The 19,768-nt window shown below is 42.9% G+C and overlaps 3 protein-coding genes and 1 pseudogene across 3 annotated transcripts; all 4 read left to right on the top strand.

Annotated features, from left to right (window-relative positions):
- Positions 1-2,135: 2,135 nt before the first annotated feature.
- On the top strand, positions 2,136-2,708 carry LOC102909569 (interferon alpha-12-like). Its single transcript, XM_006975955.3, has one exon. It carries the CDS (start codon positions 2,136-2,138, stop codon positions 2,706-2,708), a length of 573 nt encoding a protein of 190 aa, XP_006976017.2.
- An 8,020-nt stretch (positions 2,709-10,728) lies between these two features.
- On the top strand, positions 10,729-11,301 carry LOC102921402 (interferon alpha-12-like). The gene has a single exon (XM_006973996.1). It carries the CDS (start codon positions 10,729-10,731, stop codon positions 11,299-11,301), a length of 573 nt encoding a protein of 190 aa, XP_006974058.1.
- A 2,231-nt stretch (positions 11,302-13,532) lies between these two features.
- Positions 13,533-14,374, top strand: LOC102913674 (insulin-induced gene 1 protein pseudogene; annotated as a pseudogene).
- A 4,217-nt stretch (positions 14,375-18,591) lies between these two features.
- On the top strand, positions 18,592-19,182 carry LOC143271610 (interferon alpha-3-like). The gene has a single exon (XM_076563462.1). The coding sequence runs from the start codon at positions 18,592-18,594 to the stop codon at positions 19,180-19,182; it is 591 nt and encodes a 196-aa protein (XP_076419577.1).
- The last annotated feature ends 586 nt before the right edge of the window (positions 19,183-19,768 follow it).

A 19,768-nucleotide genomic window follows, 5' to 3' on the forward strand; every position in this document is an offset into this window, starting at 1 on the left:
TCACCATAGAAAAATTAAATGAATAATTATACACATTGGCAGTACTGAACCTCTACTATGTGGTTGAATCCCTCAAGGCTCTTCTGCTCAATTTTGAAATGGACAAAGACAGAGTGTGTGCAGTATCCACTACTAAAGTAAAACTGAATAAATATCTGTAAGTCCAAACTTCTGGGTAACTAACAGGCAATCAGAGGCACTGCTATCACTGTGTCTTTTGGTCTGTATTTCCACCTCCCAACTTCAGGCACAGCAAGCACTCAGTGAAAAATATTGATCAGAAAAGTTGTATTGGGAAAAAAAACTCAAACACTTATATCTTACAAGGACAAACTGGGATATTTACATTTTACTACAGACCTTAGAGTCTTCTGATGTTGACATCTGGGGATTCTTGAGATTCTGACCTCTGGCCATGTGCACACTGCTCAACAAAAAAAGCCTTTCTGATGAATCCACTGAAATGAGAGCAGCAACCTTGTTGGATTTAGGGAGCTAAAAAGCAAACAAACACCACAAGTTGTGTGAGTGCTGATGTCATGAAGATATGGTGAACACTCCCAGGGAGTGGGGTACAAGAAGACAGCTAAGGAGACTGTAGAGATGGCTGACAGGTCAAGAGCACTTACTGATCTTCCAGAGGTCCTGAGTTCATTTTCCAGAAACAACGTGGTGGCTAACAACCATCTGTAATGAGATCTGGTGCCCACTTCTGGCCTACAGTCACATATGATATATACATAATAAATGAATAAATGAATAAATAAATAAATAAATAATTTAAAAGAAGAAGAGGAAAAGGAGGAGGAGGAGAAGAAGAGGAAGAAGAAGAAGACAGCTGAGGACACTGTGCCACTGTGGGGCAGAGAGTGTGAGTCGACTCAAACTCTACAGAAGTCACAGGGCAAGTATAGAAAAGGCAGCAATCAGGTATCACAATCTTTGAATCAGACACAGCTAGAAAAATATACATGCTGTTTTGGGTAATTGGCTTTGGTAGAAAGATCCTGCAAAAGGGAATGATGAGCAGAAAGGGAGATGTATCCATGGATACTGACTTTGAAGGCACTATGAAGCACAAACCCAGGCAGACAAAATAGGTCCATGACAGAGAGAAATTTCAGAGACACACTGTTAACAGTAGAAGTCACAATGGCTATACCACAGAGAAGACCCGAATGGTCTACATTCAGATGAATGGTCTCCTGGAACACTAAACAGCATCCCTTTCCATCTTAAGGTGAGGGGACACCAAAAGTGGCAAAATAACCCCAAAACTTTTCCTTAGAGCAAAGCATAGATGATACATTTTTATGAGTTTATGTGAACCTATGTGTGTGTGCAGCAAAAATGTGGAGTGAGAGAACAACTTCCATGAATAAGATTTCTGGTCCCACCATGAGTTATAGGGATGAACATGAATATCTCAGTCTTGATCTGGAAGCTCTTGTTGATTGTGCCATAATAACCACCAAATGATCATTCAATAAATATCTAATATAAAATACAAACCAAATTTGATCCTTCATATACTTAGAGAACTCAAGTGTATTAAGATAACTAGAATAAAATATCTCAAACTCACAACCCTAACCAACATAGACAAGAATATCACATGTGCCATTGTTTCAAATAACACCTATAGACTCACAAATATTAGCTGAAACAAAATTGACATTACAATTCAAGTAGCTATATTAAGAAATATATGAAGCACAAATGTCAACTGCAGCATGAAATTCAAGAAATTTCCAGGCCAAGTACTAGAGGTAAGATTTTACACTTTACAGACAAGTGATTTCACACAGGAAAGGTATATCTGTAATATAAATATCAACCACAATTTCTTTCAGGAATAAACTCTAGAGAAGGTTTGTTGAGGGGGAGCATTAAAATTGGAAGCAATAATGAGAATAAAAATGGCGAGAAAAAAAATGACCAGAAACAAGCAGGGAATTACTGAAAGAAAGTGAAATGTACATGGGAGAGTCCTGGCAGGGCATTAAGAAAATGGAAACTAGTGCTTTCTCTTATTTAAGACACATGGAACCAGGCAGGATGGACTTCAGAGAACCTAGAGGGGAAGGTTCAGGACCACAGAGCCCAGAGGACCAGCAGCATCTGCCACATTCACAATGGCCAGGCCCTGTGCTCTCCTGACATTCCTGGTGGTGATGCACTTCTGGTCAAGCTGCTGTCTGGGATGTGACCTGCCTCAGACTCATCACCTCAGGAGCAAGAGATTCTCCACAATCCTGGCACAAATGAGGAGACTCTCCCCTCTCTCCTGCCTCAAGGACAGAATGGACTTTGCATTCCCTCTGGAGAAGGTGGATGCCCAGCAGATCCAGAAGGCCCAAGCCATCCCTGTCCTGCAGGAGCTGACCCAGCAGGTCCTAATCCTCTTCAGCTCAAAGGACTCATCTGCTGCTTGGGAGACAAGCCTCCTAGACACATTCTGCACTGACCTCCACCACCAGCTCAAAGACCTGCAAGCCTGTCTGATGGAGCAGGGTGGGGTGCAGGAACCTTCCCTGAGCCAGGAAGACTCCCTGGTGGCTGTGAGAAATTACTTCCACAGGATCACTCTCTACCTGAAGGAGAAGAAACACAGCCCCTGTGCCTGGGAAGTGGTCAGAGCAGAAGTCAGGAGAGCCCTGTCTTCCTCAGCCAAGCTGCTGGCAGGACTGACTGAGGAGAAGGAATAAGTCCTGAGCCAAAGTGGAGAGGACTCTCCTGGACTAGGATCCTGCACCTCACTGCTCAGATTTGGCCTTCTCCAAGAACTCTTTGACGTTGACATCAAACTTGCCTGGATAGTTATCCTAATATTGGGTTATATTGTGTTGATTTGTAAGGGCATTTTCTTATTGATTCATATGTTTTGTTTGTTTGTTGATTTATTTATTTGTTTTATTTATTTATTAGGTCTTCTGCTTGTTTGTCTATCTACATGATTTTAGTTATTTTTTATACCATAGAATTTTATATTTTCTTTAAATAACAAACCTTTATTGTTAATTTATTTCTTCTACTCTATAAAATTTTTACAATACATGCTTAATCTTATGTGTCATTCACATGATCTTTTGAAAACTGTTTGATGCTTCTAAACTCATTGTGTACATCATAAATATAATACACCTGAACGTGGTAGGAAATAATACTGAAGCAATGTGTACTGCTTAGACTTAAGAGGTGAGGTGATGCAGCCATCTTGTAGTTCCTTTCGCTGATGGTAAAACTCATACATCTCTCCATTAGATAGTACTCCTCTGGATGGATAGCCAACATGCTGTACAGAAGGAAACCAGAACATCTTGCTTGTGTTCCATTGTGCCTTAGTCCTCTTGAACTACAATTCTCCCTGAACTCTCTGGCCTCCCTTAATTAACATTTGACTCCCAGCTTCTATCAGATGAACTGGATTGGATTTCAAAGATGAGGGAGACCATAAAACCAAAATAAAATAAGTACAAAACAAATGAGGATCTTCCTACATACCATTAAAAAAGTGAGACATGAGAAAAGAAAAAAATGGAGTGTCAGCCCTGTCTTGGTGATGTCTTCAATTGCTGAGACAAAATATCATGACCTAAAGCATTTTGGGGTAGAAATATTTTATTATAGTTTAAAATCACAGCACATTCCATCACTTAGAGATTTTGCCAGGATCTTAAACAGGGCAGGAACCTGAAGGCAGTGGCTGATATAACGATCATGGAGGAACACACTTTCTCCTGCCCTGATGCCTCAGGGCCTGCTCAGCCTGCTTTCAAATACTCATCAGGACCACCTGCCCAGGGGATGGATCACCCATAGTGTACTGGACACTCCAATAGCAGTAATCAGTTATTAAAATGATTTAGAGACTGGTCTACAGTTTGATTCTGTAGAGACATCTTCCCTGGTGAGATCCCTTCTTCCCCACATAAACCTATCTGGTGACAGGTTTAACTTAGAATTATCCAGGGTAAATTCCCTTCATAATAGCCTCAAAAAACATACCCTGAAATAAATCTAACAAGGGGAGTGAATACAAATCTTCTAAAACACCCTAGCTCATCCCTCTCAATTTCATTTGGTATCTTTTCTTTATTTCAATTTTTGTCATTTCACATACTAAGCCCAGGTGTCCCTCCCTCCTCTTCTCTGGTCCTCACCTTACCAGCATCAACCCTGTCACCCAACAACTCCTCAGAGAAGAAAAGGCCTCCCTTGGGAGTCAACAATATGTGGCATACCAGGTTGAGCATAGCTCCCCACTTCTTCAAGGCTGAGCAAGGTGTCCCAGCATAGGATTTGGGATCCCCCAAGCCAGTTCTTGCACTTGGGACAAATCCTGGTCCCAATGCCAGGGGCCTCATGAACAGATCAAGCCACACATGTGTCAGCAGAATTCAGGGGGCCTAGTTGGGTTCCATGCAGGTCCCCCAGTAGTCAGTCCAGTGTCCCTGAGATCCCACTAGCTCAGGTCAGCTGTCTCTCTGGTTTTCCCCATCATGATCTTGACTCTCTTTCCCCTTTGCTTCTAGGATCCCACCTCCCTCCCTTCTACTGAACACCAGGAGCTCAGCCCAGTGCCTGGACTAGCAATCTCTTTGCTAACTGTTGCCAGTGGTCCATGGATACACCGCCATCTAGTGGACACGGGCAACCTCTCAGGGGCCCCATTACTGAGGATAACTCAATCTTCCTCTCCCTGCAGCCATAAGTTGAAAATAGTTCATCAGCTAGGGCTGGGATTTCCTGACATGCTCCCTGCTTGAAACTGGAATTTTATCTTTCTCTATCATACTCAGACTGTGCATGCAGTCACAGCTGCTATCAATATGGACCTGCAGCTACTATATGTTGTCTACAAATCCCTGTTTCCTACAGTCAGAAAGTGTCTCTGGGAATCCCCATCTTCCTGCCAGCTCTTGTGTAAAGTGTACTGCACTATGGATACCAGGAAAGCCATACTGATCTTTGCTCAGACACCTATTCCCTGTACATTGACCACTTGGAAGTGTCTGTGTCCAGTCATCTATTGCCATGAGAACCTCCTCTGAGGAGCACTGACAGATGCACTTATCCTCTGTGAGATGTGGGGGGTAATGTATAAAATCAGGCCTTTTGACACCATGGCCCTTGCTCTTATTCTTGACATTCCTGCTCTCTAGCAGCTTCCTGTTTCCACAGGTGTCTTAAGTTTGGTGTTGCTGGGAAGAAAATAATTGAAATTTTGAGTGTGATTGCATTGACTCTGCAGTTCAAGTTCCTAAGTGCACTCAGTTTGATGTAAAATAGCTTTATTTTATGGCCATTGAACTTTTAAGTTGAACACTCTTAACATTGTTGCTATTGCTTCCCCACTGGGATAACATCACTTCCATTGTTTTGCTTTCATTTCAAGTGACACCACAATTTCACTTCAATGCCACCAACAACTTCAGTATCTTCTCTCTAGAAAAGTGGAAAAAGGAAATAAAATATTTAATGCAATGAAAAATCAAAACAGAAATAACATCCACCATGGAGCCTCCATCCCTGTAGAAAAATTGAATGAAAAATTGTACACATTGCAGCACTGAAACACTTCTATGTGATGGAATCCCTCAAGGTTCTTCTGCTCAATTTTCTGATGAGCAAAGACAGAGTTTGTGCAGTATCCACTACTAAAGTATAACTCCATAAATATCTGTAGGTCCAAACTTCTGGGTAACTAATAGGCAATCAGAGGTACTGCTATCACTGTGTCTTCTGGTCTGTATTTCCACCTCCTAACTTGAGGCACAGCAGCAGTTAGTGAAAACTCCTGATCACAAAACTACATTTTTGGAAAAACCATAAATACTTATCTCTTACAAATGTAAACTGGGATATTTACACATCACTACAGATCACAGGGTCTTCTGCTGTTGACATCTGGGGATTCCTGACACTATGATCACTGCTGAACATAAAAGCCTTTCTAATGAATCCACTGAAATAAGAACAGCAGTCTTCTAGGTTTTATGACCACAAAAAACAAGCAAACACCACACTGTGTGTGAGTGCTGATGTCATCAAGGTATGGTGAGCACTCTCAAGGAGTGGGATACAAGAAGAGGGCCGAGGACATTCTGCCCTACTGTGCAGCAGAGAATGTGAGTCAACTCCAAAGCCACTGAAGAAGTCACAGGGCACTTAGAGAAAAGGCAGCAATCAGGGATCACAGCCTCTAATCTCAGACACAGCTAGAAAGAATGTGCATTCCATTTTGGGTAATTGTTGTTAGACAAAAAATCCTCGATAGGGGAATATTGGCCAGAAGGGAGATGTATCCATAGATCCTGACTTTGAAGGCACTGTGAAGCACAACCCCAAGGATGACAAAATTGGTCCATGACTGAGAGAAATTTCAGAGACGCTCTGTTAACAGTAGAAGTCACAATGGCTATACCATAGAGAAGCCCGGAATGGTCTTCATTCAGACGAATGGTCTCCTGGAACACTAAACAGTTCACGAAACCTACAGGCCAAGACGGCATCCCTTTCCATCTTAAGGTCAGAGGTCACCAAATTGGTAAATAACGCTGAAACTTCCTTGGAGCAAAGCATAGATGATATATTTTATGAGTTTTTGTGAACATGTGTGTGTGTGTGCAGCAAAGATGTGGAGTGAGAGAACAACTTCCATGAATAAGATTTCTGCTCCCACCATGAGTTCCAGGGATGAACATTAATATGTCAGTCTTGATTGAGAAGCTCTTGGTGATTGTGCCATAATAACCACCAAATGATCATTCAATAAATACCTAATATACAATGCAAACCAAATTTGATCCTTCATATACTTAAGAACTCATGTATATTAGGACAACTAGAATAAAATGACTTCTGAAGTCATTCTTGAAGCCCTCTGTCATGGAGTAAGTACAAGAGGGAGGGCTGAGGATGAGATTTCACTGTGCTGCAGAGAGTTGTAATGAACTTGAGAGGTACTGAGTAAGTCCCATGTTATTAGAAGTAACACCATCCTGGGGTCAGGCTCTGCACACACATACACACCAAGGAGGAACCAGCACTGCAGGTCTGGGTGATTGTCACAAGTTGAAGAACACTGTAGACCTCAGTGCAATGGGGTAAGCAAAAGGGAGGTGTCAACACTGATCCTGACTCTGAGGGATCAGGGAAGCACAGCCATGTGGGTCTTGAGAGGGAGAACTTATTCCTGAGACGAGAAATGTCAGAGAACCCATTCGTAATGAGTCACCTGTGGAAATAAAGAGGAAAAGCATCATCTGGTTCTCCATTCTGAAGAGACTGTGCTATGAAGGCTCTGACCAATCACTACTCAGTTATGGAAGACCAAGGGGCCATGGAGTATCTCTTTCCACTTAAAATAAGCAAGAAAACTGAGGCCTAAATCTTGTACCTCTAAGATAAATACCTACATATTGAATGAAATAAATTATTCTCTGTATGTGCTGTGCACATACGTATGTGTGCATGTTTGTACTCACAGGTAAAATATTGTGTTCTTGAAATGGAGGACTGATGAACTTTCAGACAAAGGAAAATGCTAAAGAACTTTGCTATCAGTAGACCATCCTTTTGAACATGCTTGACACATTCCTACCTTTCTTTCGCCTTCCTAAACATTTGAAATTCACGTTCGTCGTGTTATCCATGTGCATCCACAGGAATGACAGAAAGACAGACTTCCTATGTAAAGATTCCAAGACAGACATCAGAAGGCCATGAAGACTGAGGGGAGGAAAGGGCACTAGGAATTTTCTGCACTGCTGTGGGATGTTAATGTATGTCCTGTGGGAGCCCTTCTTGGGTTCCTTGTGGCGTTACCCAGCAGGTTTGCATAGAGGATGATTAGGACCATGGGCCTGAGTGCAGGTGTCTGAGATGGTCTGCACTTGGCTGTATTGGGGGATGGTCTGTATGTCAAGTTGCTCTGATTGGTCAATAAATAAAACCTGATCGGTCGTGGCTAGGCAGGAGGTATGGGCAGGACTAACAGAGAGGAGAGATAAAAGAGCAGGAAGGCAGAAGGAGACGCGGCCAGCCAGCTGCCAGCCACCGCCAGGACAAGCAGCATGTGAAGATGCTGGTGAGCCACGAGCCGCGTGGCAAGGTATAGATTTGTAGAAATGCGTTACTTTAAGATATAGGAACAGTTAACAGGAGGTCTGCCACGGCCATACAGTTTGTAAGCAATATAAGTCTCTGTGTTTGCTTGGTTGGGTCTGAGCGGCTGTGGGACTGGCGGGTGACAGAGATTTGTCCTGACTGTGGGCAAGGCAGGAAAACTCAAGCTACACTGCACCGCCAGGGAAACCATCACCAGGGTCAGTAGACACAGAGATGAGGGGACAGGTTTCCAAAGAAATTATCCGCAGCTGAGAAGCAAATGTTGCAGGTAGATGCAGTTTGGAGGTGAGGGGAATAGTGACTCTAATGTTCTCCTACACAGAAGGGCTTTTTACATAACATAAAACAAATATAAGATTATTTGTTGTGGATATTTAAATTAATTAATTTATTATTTATTTATTATTTACAGAAGTAAGACAAAGACTTTGAAGTTAAATACACACAGAAATGACCCTGCAGATCCCTAGCTGCTGTAGGAGACATTGAGGAGCTGGAACTGCTTTTCTTATGATTTGACACAAACATTGTTTATAGGGACTCAACAATACTACAGTGTCCTGTGCATGAAGATAAACATCACATGATGATTAAAATGATTATAAATTTGGTGTGATTGTAACAGTACTCATGGCATACATTTGAGAACCTAAGCCTTTGAAATCGAGTGTTCAGACACTTCACCTGTATGTGTGGTTTGGATATGGAGCGTCTCTCGAGGTTTCCTGTGCTGGAGGCTGGTACTCATGGGAGCAGTGTTCACAGGGAACATGAACCTTCATCATCCTCAAGGAGCAAACTGTATCAGTGAAAGCCTGCTGATTGTTGGAGATGAGTGGACTACCAGGTAGTGAGGCTTTGCTGGAAGAAGGTTGGGGCTCCATCTAAGGACACACTTCGTCCCTGTCTGCATCTTGGAAACCATGAAGTGAGTGACTTGTGAGTCCCATTGTCTTCCTACTATGCAGTGGACCCAAAAATCCATGCAGTTCAAACTTGTGAGACAAAATAAGTGAAAATTAACCTTTGACATTTTTAATAGCTCCTCACTCTTGTGTATACATGTGAGTGTGTGTCTATGAATGGATTTGTGTGTGACTATACATGTATATCTGTCTGAGTGTGTGTTCATGTGTGTCTGTGTGTGTGTATGTGTGTTTGTGTATATATGTGAGAAAGTGTGTATGCTAATGTTTGTAAGGATATGCATGTGTGATTCTGTGTGTAAGTTTGTGTGTGTTGTATATATATGTGGAATATGGGATTGTGCATATGTGTGTGTTAGTGCAAATGTGTGTATGTGTGGAAATTTGTGTGTGTGAGTGTTTATGTTTGAATGATGGTATGTATTTGTATGTGTTGGAATGTGTACATTGGTGTGTGCTTGTGTGTTTTCATGTATAGCTGTGTGTATATGTGTTGAAAATCTGTATTAAGTGTGAGAATATGTGTATGTGTGTGTCTGTGGGCATGTGTGTGTGAGTCTGTTTATGTGTGCGTATTGTGGGGATATGTGTGTGTGCGCATGTGTTTGTCTATCTGTGAGTGTGTATATGCATGGATATTTGTGTATTGGTGTATGTATGTACATAATTGTGTGATGGTGTATCAATACTCTCCTTTGTCTTTGAGTATGTATCTGTGTGTGATGGTATGTATGCGAGTGTGTTTACGTGTCCTGTGCATGTGTATATGAGAGTGTGTGTCTGTGTGTTTGTGGATGTTCATGAATGAGTGTGTGTATCTGTGTTAGTGTGTATTTGTGTCATGGTTGTCATTTGGAGGGCTCTGTGTGTACCTGCATACATTGAGTGTGTATTTGCAGGCACAAGGTTGTCAAATTGTGAATGAAATGGTTGGAGCCCACCTTATAGGAGTTAGTTTCTTTATTTCAGCAATGGGTTCCAGGAATGAAATACAGCTCATCAAGCCTGAACAGCAAGCCTTTACTCACTGAGACCTGATGATGGCATGACAATCATTGGATAAATAACTAAGATACACTGTTAATTCAATTAACATTTTATATAAATTAATAGCAGAATTAATGAATGCAATTTGAAGAAAATTAGTGTTAGTCTTTAAACATTGGAAAAATTTAAAGTATACCATTGCATCAATACTTTAACTTAGGAACACTTTTTGCATCATACCATACATTATGACAAATGTTTATTTAAATGATAGAAATAAAAAATATAAAATGAATTACAATAACTTTGAATTACAATTTTTAGAGAAAAATTTTGACTTTACAATACATGTGTACATTTCAAAAAAAGGATGTCTACTGTGGAGTAATAGTTAATGATAATTCTATTTAGAAAAAAACTGTAAAACAGCTTTCTGAGGGCAGCAGTGAAAGAGGAAGCAAAGATGAAAACCAAAATGGCTTAGAAAAAATTCCCAAAAGCAATCAGAGAATAAGTTAAAGTGAAAAGACAATTGGGAAATAAGGGGAGGGCATTCAGAAAATGGAAAGTGGTGTTTCCCCCTATATAAGACAGATGCACACAGCATTGTCTTCAGAGACTCTAAAGAGCAAGGTTCAGGACCACAGAGCCCAGAGGACCAGCAGCATCTGCAACATTCACAATGGCCAGGCCCTGTGCTCTCCTGACATTCCTGGTGGTGATGCACTACCAGTCAAGCTGCTGTCTGGGATGTGACCTGCCTCAGACTCATCACCTCAGGAACAAGAGAGCCTCCACACTCCTGGCACAAATAAGGAGACTCTCCCCTCTCTCCTGCCTGAAGGACAGAATGGACTTTGCATTCCCTTTGGAGAAGGTGGATGCCCAGCAGATCCAAAAGGCTCAACCCATCCAGGTCCTGGGTGAGTTGATCCAACAGGTCCTGACCCTCTTCACCTCCAATGAATCATCTGCTGCTTGGGAGACAAGCCTCTTAAACACCTTCTGTGATGAGCTCCACCAGCTGCTCAATGACCTGCAAGACTGTCTCATGGAGCAGGTGGAGGTGCAGGAGCCATCCCTGAGCCAGGAAGACTCCATGGTGGCTCTGAGGAACTACTTCCACAGGATCACTGTCTACCTGAAGGAGAAGAAACACAGCCCCTGTGCCTGGGAGGTGGTCAGAGCAGAAGTCAGGAGAGCCCTGTCTTCCTCAGCCAACCTGCTGGCAAGATTAACTGAGAAGAAGAAGTAAGTCCCCAAGAAAAGTGGTGAGAACTTCGCTGGGCTACAACACTGCATAAATTATCCTTTAAAGACTCATTTATTTTAACATGAATTCAATCCACCTACCTAGATATTTCAGCAAAACAGTATAAATTTTATCTATATGTAAGGGCATTTGTTTCTGCATCCATATGGGTATCTCTGTGTATTATGTGTGTATTTATTTTACTCTTTATGTAATTTAAGTTATTTAAATTAAATCTTGTAGTTTTGTATTTTTTAATGTAACAAACCATCATATACAATTAAATTATTTTGAATCCCATTCAGTTTTGCTGTATAAAACACTTTTGATTTGTTAATTTTGTATCTTTTCAAAATATTTCAATTTCTTAGTTGATACTCCAAAACTCCAAAAATTTTACAAATGGACAGAGTATTGAAAATTGCACTGGATACAAGTGTACAATGCATAGTGTTTAGACAAACTCTAAATCTATCTCTCTAATTCTCCCCAGTATGTAGTATTCTCTGTATGTAAAGCCAGCATACTGTCTAGTAGAAAGCCAGAGAATCTTGCTCCTGTCACATTTTAACTTAGTCTTCTTTGACATGTTTCCCAGAGGAATCCTCCCTCTGACCTCCATGACCTCCGGTATCTTTCATCTACTCTCAACTACTGTGAGTTTAACAGGTTTGGATTCTAGATATGAGTGAGATCATGAACAGTGATAGAAACAGATAACAGAAAAATAATTAGCTATCCTGAATACCGCAGACAAACACATCAAGAAGAAATCAGGAATCCAACCCCATTCATAACAGCCTCATGAAACATCCCTGAAATAAAGCCCACCAAGAAAAGTGAAACGCCTCTAAAATGAATCCTTTGCAACACTACTATAACATCTCAATTTTCATGGGTTTTTCTTCTCCTCCTCCTCCTCTTCCTCCTCCTCCTTCTCACCCTTCTTCTCTTGGAGCTTCCAGTTGTGCATGGATACACGGCCATCGCCTGGAGCCTAGGTAGCCTCTCTGAGGGGCCCCAACCCTGAGAACAACTGAATCTCTCTCTCAGAAGCTATCAACTGCCACAGTTCCTCAGCTAGAAGAGAACTTTCCTCCATTTTCCAAGCTGGGATTTTGTCTGGCCTGGTCTTGTCCATTTGGTCATAGCCATCTCGATTCATTATTGTAACTGCCCTGTTGTGTCCGAGAACACTGCTTTCCCGTGGTTATCATTTACTGTCTCTGGGTCTTACAATTCTGCTCCCTCTTCTACAATAATCCTCGGGGCAGGAAGACTGCCCTTTATTTTGTGCTCATTGAACAGTTGTGGGTCTCTGTTTATTGCCATGGACTGTGAGAGGCTTCTGTGGTAAGGGGTAGTAATCCTGCAGGAACTCTCTCATAGACATGTAGTTGTCATGTGAATTCAGGTATTGTGACACCACAACACTGCTTTTATGCTTTTGTACCTTCATGATTCCATATGTGTTTTAAAAGTAATACTTCTGGGAGAAAAATAATTTATTTTTGGATTTGGATTATGTGGTGGTTTGAATAGGAATAGCTTCCATAGACTCATATATTTGAATACCTGTCCCATGGGGAGTGGCACTATTAGGAGATATGGCTTTGTGGGAGCAGGTGTGGCATATTTGTAAGAAGTGTGTCCCTGTGGAGGTGGGCTTTGAGATCTTACATGTTCAAGCTTGGTCCAATGTGGCAGTCTCCTTTTTCTGCCTGTGGATCAAAATGCAGAACTCTCAGCTCCTTCTTCAGCACCATGTCTGCCTGCATGCTGCCATGTTTACCACCGTGACGATAATGGTTTTAACCTCTGAAGCGTAAGCCAGCCCCAATTAAATGTGTTTCTTTATAAGAGTTGCTGTGGTCATGGTGTCTCGTCACAGCAATAGAAACTCTAACTTAGACAGCAACCATTCTCTTTCAAACCACCATAATTCACATCATATGTGTAAAGTGAATATTGAAGTAACAGACTACAAAATTATCAAGAAATACAAATGGATAAGGCTAGCATAGTTCATGCTATATTGTATTGTTCCGGTTCACAGGGAAAAAACACAAAACTTCATTATTTATGTGATTCTATTTATACAAAATGATACAAAAAATAATAATATGTTCATTCATAAAAAATGTTAGTCAGGGATTACTCCTAGGCTCTCTGGGTATGCTACATGCTATTGTAGTGTGTGCCTGGCCTTGGATGCCCAGGCTGCATGGCCTTGGATGCCCAGGATACACGGCCTCCTCCCGAGAAGCATAATTGAGGCAGCCTGCTGTCAGCAGGGCCTCCCAGATCCCTAGAGCCTAAGCCCCGGGGCCAGTGTGTGGCCTGGCGATGGGCACATAGTCTGGTGCCCTGGAGCCTCATGCTGTTCTCATTAGGCATGGTCCTGCTCTGGTGCTCAACCTGCTACAGATCCAGCAGAATGCCATGCTCCTCCCTGACAAGGTGATTGCCAACGTCGTTCTCCTCTACCTGGTGGGTGGCCCCACGCAGCCGCAGTTGTCAGCCTTCTGAAACCCTATAGTGACGTCACCTGGGAGAGCCACATAAGAGCGTGAACCAGTGTCGTGTGCTGTACTGCATTGTTCGTTGGCATCAATCACTCCAATGCCCAATTGGATTTCACCAATAATGTCCAGCTGTACTTGATTTTAATAGCCTGTCTTTGGCCTGTGGTGGACTGGACGATTGATTGCCCTGGAAGCAGCCTTAGGCTCGGGCTCACCATTGCCTTCCTAGCTACACTGATCACTCAGTTTCTGGTGTATGGTGGTGTCTGCCAGTATACATCCCCAGATTTCCTCTGTATTCATTCTAGGTTCCCATGTGTATTTTTCTCAGGAGGCATCACAGTGGGAAACATAGGACAGCAGTTAGCTATGGGTGATCCGGGAAAGCTCCACAGTGAATGAGCTTCAGAGCATGGTTCAGAGCAGAGGCAGGATGAGGAGACACTGGTGCTGGGTATGATGAAGATGATTTTTCCTCAATGTCCCATTTAGACTGAGCTGACGATGATAAAAGACTCCTAAAGAAGTGTTCACATGGTCTTGACTAGCAAATGGAGGCAAGAGCGACTTACATAAAAGTCTTACCTTGTTCACCCACCCTCACACCTGTCCCCACTGGAACATTCCATCCCAGGCTGTGTAAATGTAACCAACTGTCTTATTAAATAAGAAACACAGAACCAATGTAAAGGAGAAAGCCAAGAGGTCAGAGCTCAGAGCTAAAATCTCACCCTTCCTCCTGCGGTGGTCCTAGCTCTCCCCAAAAGAGAGCTACTTCCTGTGTGTCTGTCTTTACATAGTCTTTCGGTTCTGCCTTCTCATTGGTTGTAAACGCAAACACATGACTGCCTCATCACTGCCTGTAAGTACAGCCCTCTAGGTCTTAAAGGCGTATGTCTCCAATGCTGGCTGTATCCCTGAACACACAGAGATCTATGGGATTAAAGGCGTGCGCCACCACTGCCATGCTCTTTCTATAGCTCTAATAGCTCTGACCCCCGGGCAACTTTATTTATTAACATATAATTAAAATCACATTTCAGTACAAATAGAATACCACCACAAGGCTGTATGTGAGAGTGGGATGGAAGGCTAGCTTCCCAAGCATTATATTTTCTTCATCAATCAGAGCAAGTGGCTGCATTTCAAAGCCTTGGATCAAAATGAATTATCAACCTGCAGTTTTGTGTCAGCGCCTAAAGGAGAGAAGTTGATAGTGCTTAACAGACATAAAGAATGTGTAGTAAGAATATTTATTCAGAATTAAAATAGAGTGTTGTGTAAGGGGGGGCAGCAGTGAGTAGAAGGATGATCACATTCCCATTCCCAGTGCAAACCATCTCCAGGTCACATTCCCATTCCCAGTGCAGCCGCATCTCCAGGTCGCTCTCAGGTAGACTCTCACATGTGGGTCTCATCAGTGTGGGAACTATGCATTTCATGGCCAGAGGTTTGTAGACAATCCTACTGAGAGCCAAGGACAGCGCAATGTCATGACTCTGCACTGTGATGCTGGACTTTTCACCCCCATTTACATGAAGTTTTTGTCCAAGATCTGGACTAAGAGTGTCTCTGCTGTTTTCAGTGTTAATGAGCCAAAATTGTTTCTGTCATTCCAGAGTGGAGAGGACTTTCCCACAGCCAAATGGAGCTTGTAATCTGTGATCACCTTGTAAAAGGTTGAGTTCACACGTCATGTCACTGCATTAAACACGCAGTGCCCTGTATATGTCAATGGCATAGACCACAAGGGACCTAATTTGCAAGTACTGGGTCTTCGGCTTCAAGTGCAATGTGTATGAAAACCAATCTGAGTTTTTAAAAATTTTTTATTTGTTTCATGTTTGCTTGTTTGTTTGTTTATTTATTTATTTATTTATTTTACCACTTTTACCACATGGGCTCTTCCAGAGAAGGGTTCTCGGGTCATTTCAGAGCTGTGTGGAAGCAAGCTCAAAATACTAGTGTCAAATGTGACGCTCCCTGGGTCACACCCTCCACTACACCCTAGTCCTCTGACATACTCCAGTTCTATGAGTTTAGTAATTTTTACTTACAAATGTACCCTTTTTTGTATTCTGCAATGCAAGTGGGTTTGTTTTGCTTTAATTCTGTGGCACTGACTTGATGAAGCAGAATTTGATCCCCAGGCAGGACAGGAGGTTGGCGCCTGTGTGGACATCTGGCTTTGGGTTCACTCACATGGTGATGCTCATTGGGGTTTTGCTTATCTTGTTTTGAAGTAAATGTCTGGAATAAATTGGTTTTCAAAACTACTTTGGTTGAGAGAAAATGGGTTGTTCTGAACTTTGGAACAATCCTTGAAATTTCCTGAAAATGAAAACAAATGATTGGTTCTTTGAAGGTATTCTTCAGCTAAGATTTAAGTGTCTTATGAAAACCACAAGTGACTAGAAGAAAAGCAAGTGAACCTGGTGATGTACTTGATTGTATCCAGTGAGGTGTTTCCTCTTAAACTGGAAATAAATCTGTTAGAAATAATGTAGCCAAACACTGAGTCAAAGGATGTACTTACCAATAGTTTACTATAGGTACACTGAACCAAAGGGATTGAATTTGTAAAATTGGTAATTAGAACCAACCACATTCACTGTCCCAGATAGAAACACTCATTGACATTCACATTTATACTGTTTGCAGCATCGTGCTCTTTTTCCTTTCTTCAAATTGTTATTAAAGATTCAAAACCAAAAAATAAAGCTTGTCATAAAATATACAGAGAAAAAATTATTGAATATCATTAGGTGCCTACTGAATCGTGAAATTACAGAAGTATAATTGGCAATAGGATGTATAGTTCTATAATTAATGACATGGGTAGAGATATAAATCCAAATTAGGATTCCACACAAGGTAATGAGGACAGTAAATGGATTTTTATTTGCTGCTATTATGTATAGGCTGACAATCCATTTTGTGCCTGAGTAGAGAGAATACAGGTATAAGTCTCCCTGCTTTATCAGTAACATTTACACACAACAACTTTGGAAAGAGCTCAGACAATAGAGACAAAGCTCAAAGATAATTTGAAGAATCTTTGCAACCACTCAAAGAAGATAAGGCATAAACACAAAAGCAACGCATACCCTAGCCTACAAAGAAAGACCACATGGGGATGGAACTTGTGGCTGTTTGCACATTGACTAAGTCAACCCATGTAACTTGAGAAAACAAGCAAGAAAAGGTGGTGTCAGAATTAATTGTACATTAAGAACATGAATAGAATGAAAATAAACTTAATAAATAGGAAAAACTATCTACTGCCCATCTATAAACTAAGATAGACTACAATCTAATGACAATAAGTAGAAAACACAAAAATGGAAACCAGTAAGAAAACTGCACAGAAAGGCAAATTCGATTAACATTGTGCACAATAATCAAAGGAGTTTAGCATTCAGAAAAGAAAGACAGAGCATTCCTTAAGTGAAAATATGAGATATAAAAGAGAGAGAACCAAGAAGAACATACTTTTAAGTATATGTAGATTTGGGAAACATTATATGCAAATGTAAGTCATGAGTAAAATGTGGATGCAAAAATTCGATTGACAAAAAATGAAAAAAATATATCCACAGAGATGTAACAAGGGAAGAAATGATAAACTTGAAAAAAAAAGAGAAACACATAATCAGAAGACCGACAGAATAAAATGTTTATGGACTGCTTCACAGCAAATATTTCAGAGTTATCACCAGACTCCAGTAACTGACAGGGCACGGGCACATGGAGCTTAAGGCCTCCAGGAGGAGCAAAACACCCAAGTATTAAGACCATTCACCTAAACAGAGTAGAGATCAGACTAAACATTTAAGGAGAGAGGGAGGGAGAAATATATGTAGCCAGGGAAGAAAGAAACAAAAACAAATAAATAACTAAAAAGAGATGCCAACATATCAGAGAATTCCAAAGATATACAAAGAATTCTCAAAATATATTAGGAGAGGACATCATAACAATACAGAAGTGGAGGAGGGTGCAGAGAGGGTATTGGGGAGGAAGTTAAAAGGTCTGTTTCTGTTTCAGATAGACAGTGGATCTGAGAAATACAAGAGACTGGGTCACTTCAAGAAACCACACTGAGGCAGAGCAAGGAGCTATCTATCCAACCACAGGAAAGGCCATTGGGCTGAGTGTGTGGTTCAAGCAAAAGAAAGCAGAGAGCTGCCCAGGAGGAGCGCGATCCTCCTGCTTCAAGTCCCTCTGCACTAAGTCAGCACTGGCTGGTTCACAGTCATGGGGCAAGCCAAGACCCGTGCCCTATTTGAGACACTTTCCTTTCCTGGCCAAGCTCTCCTCTTTCACACCTCCTCTTCCCGGTCCCCCTGGTTCCCATCTCCTGAGGGAGAGGAGCAAGGCTCCTGCCTATAAAACACACCAATCGCTGGAAGGTGGAGCCCAGAGGAAAACAAAAACAAACAAAGTGGGGCTCCGTGGGATTGGAGCCTCCACATTTTGCCCGCAATGTGTCCTCTGTCCAAGCGAGTCCATGTGCACTTCGGTTCCAGGCCCCGGTGGGGCCATACCCGCAGAACGCAGGCAGGACGAGGGTGGCCATCAATCGGGCTCCTGTGAGGCACTCCATTTCCGGCTAAGCCAGGAGCCCGGTCAGCCAAGGCCAACCAATGCTGGAGCCTTCAGTGTGCACTATTAAAGCAGAAACCAATACTCCATGCTCAATGGGTCTGCAGTGTTGCATTACAAGCGCGCCCCCTGTCGGCCAGCTCCGGAATCCTTACGCTCTGGCATGGTGCCTGTGCTCCCCCTCGTCCTGGGAGTGATGCTGGGCTGCAGCACAGCCTGCTCACTGGACAGGGGTGCATCTTGGAGCCTGCGCCTGCAGCGCGGGGAAACCGCCAGGTTGTTAGGGCAGCTGAAAAGCCTGCCGGGCCACCAGTGCCTGCGGGACAGAATGGATTTCAGATGTCCCTGGAAGAAAGGGCGCATCAGCCAAGGGGAGCAGAAAGAAGAAGATGCCACCTGTTGCCACTCCGAGATGCTCAGGCAGCTCCTCCAGCTCTTCGCGACAGAGGCCAGCAGAGATGCCTGGGCAGAGAGGCCGCTTGGGCAACTTGTCACTAGTCTGTTGAGTGGCCTGGAAGCGCTGGAGGGGAGAGCAGCGGAGCCAAGCCCAGCCTGTGCACCTCCTTTGGCCATGGCCATCCGCACCTACTTTTGGGGGATCTCCCGCTATCTCCAGGCAAAGGGATACAGCTCTTGCTCGTGGGAGATCATCAGAGCAGAAATGCAAGTGGCCCTTAGGACATTCCCAGTGCCTGCAGAGAGAAACCCCAAGAAGAGAAGAAGGTCCATGGAGGAATCCCCGCCGCTCAGGTGACAGCATGCTCATGGCCGCAAGTCGGAACACACACCCACACCCAACACACACAGAGAGAGTCACCTCTGGGACCTCATGAAAGGCGTCCGAATGGAAAACGAGGGCAAGAGCATCCATTTCTTTGAAGCATGCCATCGTACATCGCGCTCTACCAATGGGAGACTTGAAGGGCCGGGTGTGTCATATCACATCTGTTTCCTAATAAAGCCTTGATTCCAAATCTTCTCGATCGGTTTCCATTCCTGGTTGGGGTCGGGCACCAGCCACGGGTGGGAAAGATTTTTCCTGTGTCAGCATAGACTGAAGCTCAGCGGGTCCTGCCTTCCTTCTGTTAGCTAGGAACTCAAGAGTCTGGAGTCTGGAGGCAGAAGGCTGCCTCTTCTTTGCTCACTGAAAGGGCCGTAGAGAGAGGGATTGCAAAGCCCCTGGATGAATGCTGCCAGCATGGCCCTCTGGCAAGCCCTGGGCCTTGCTTGTGTCCGTGCAGTCCAAGACACGAGTCGCCGCCGCCGACTGTGTCCCTGGTGTTGGCATGATGGATGGCCATCTCTCTATTAGGAGAAAGGGTCCAGTGATTCACCTGAGG

This window comes from Peromyscus maniculatus, chromosome 2 (assembly GCF_049852395.1).
Source record: "Peromyscus maniculatus bairdii isolate BWxNUB_F1_BW_parent chromosome 2, HU_Pman_BW_mat_3.1, whole genome shotgun sequence".
NCBI lineage: Eukaryota > Metazoa > Chordata > Mammalia > Rodentia > Cricetidae > Peromyscus > Peromyscus maniculatus.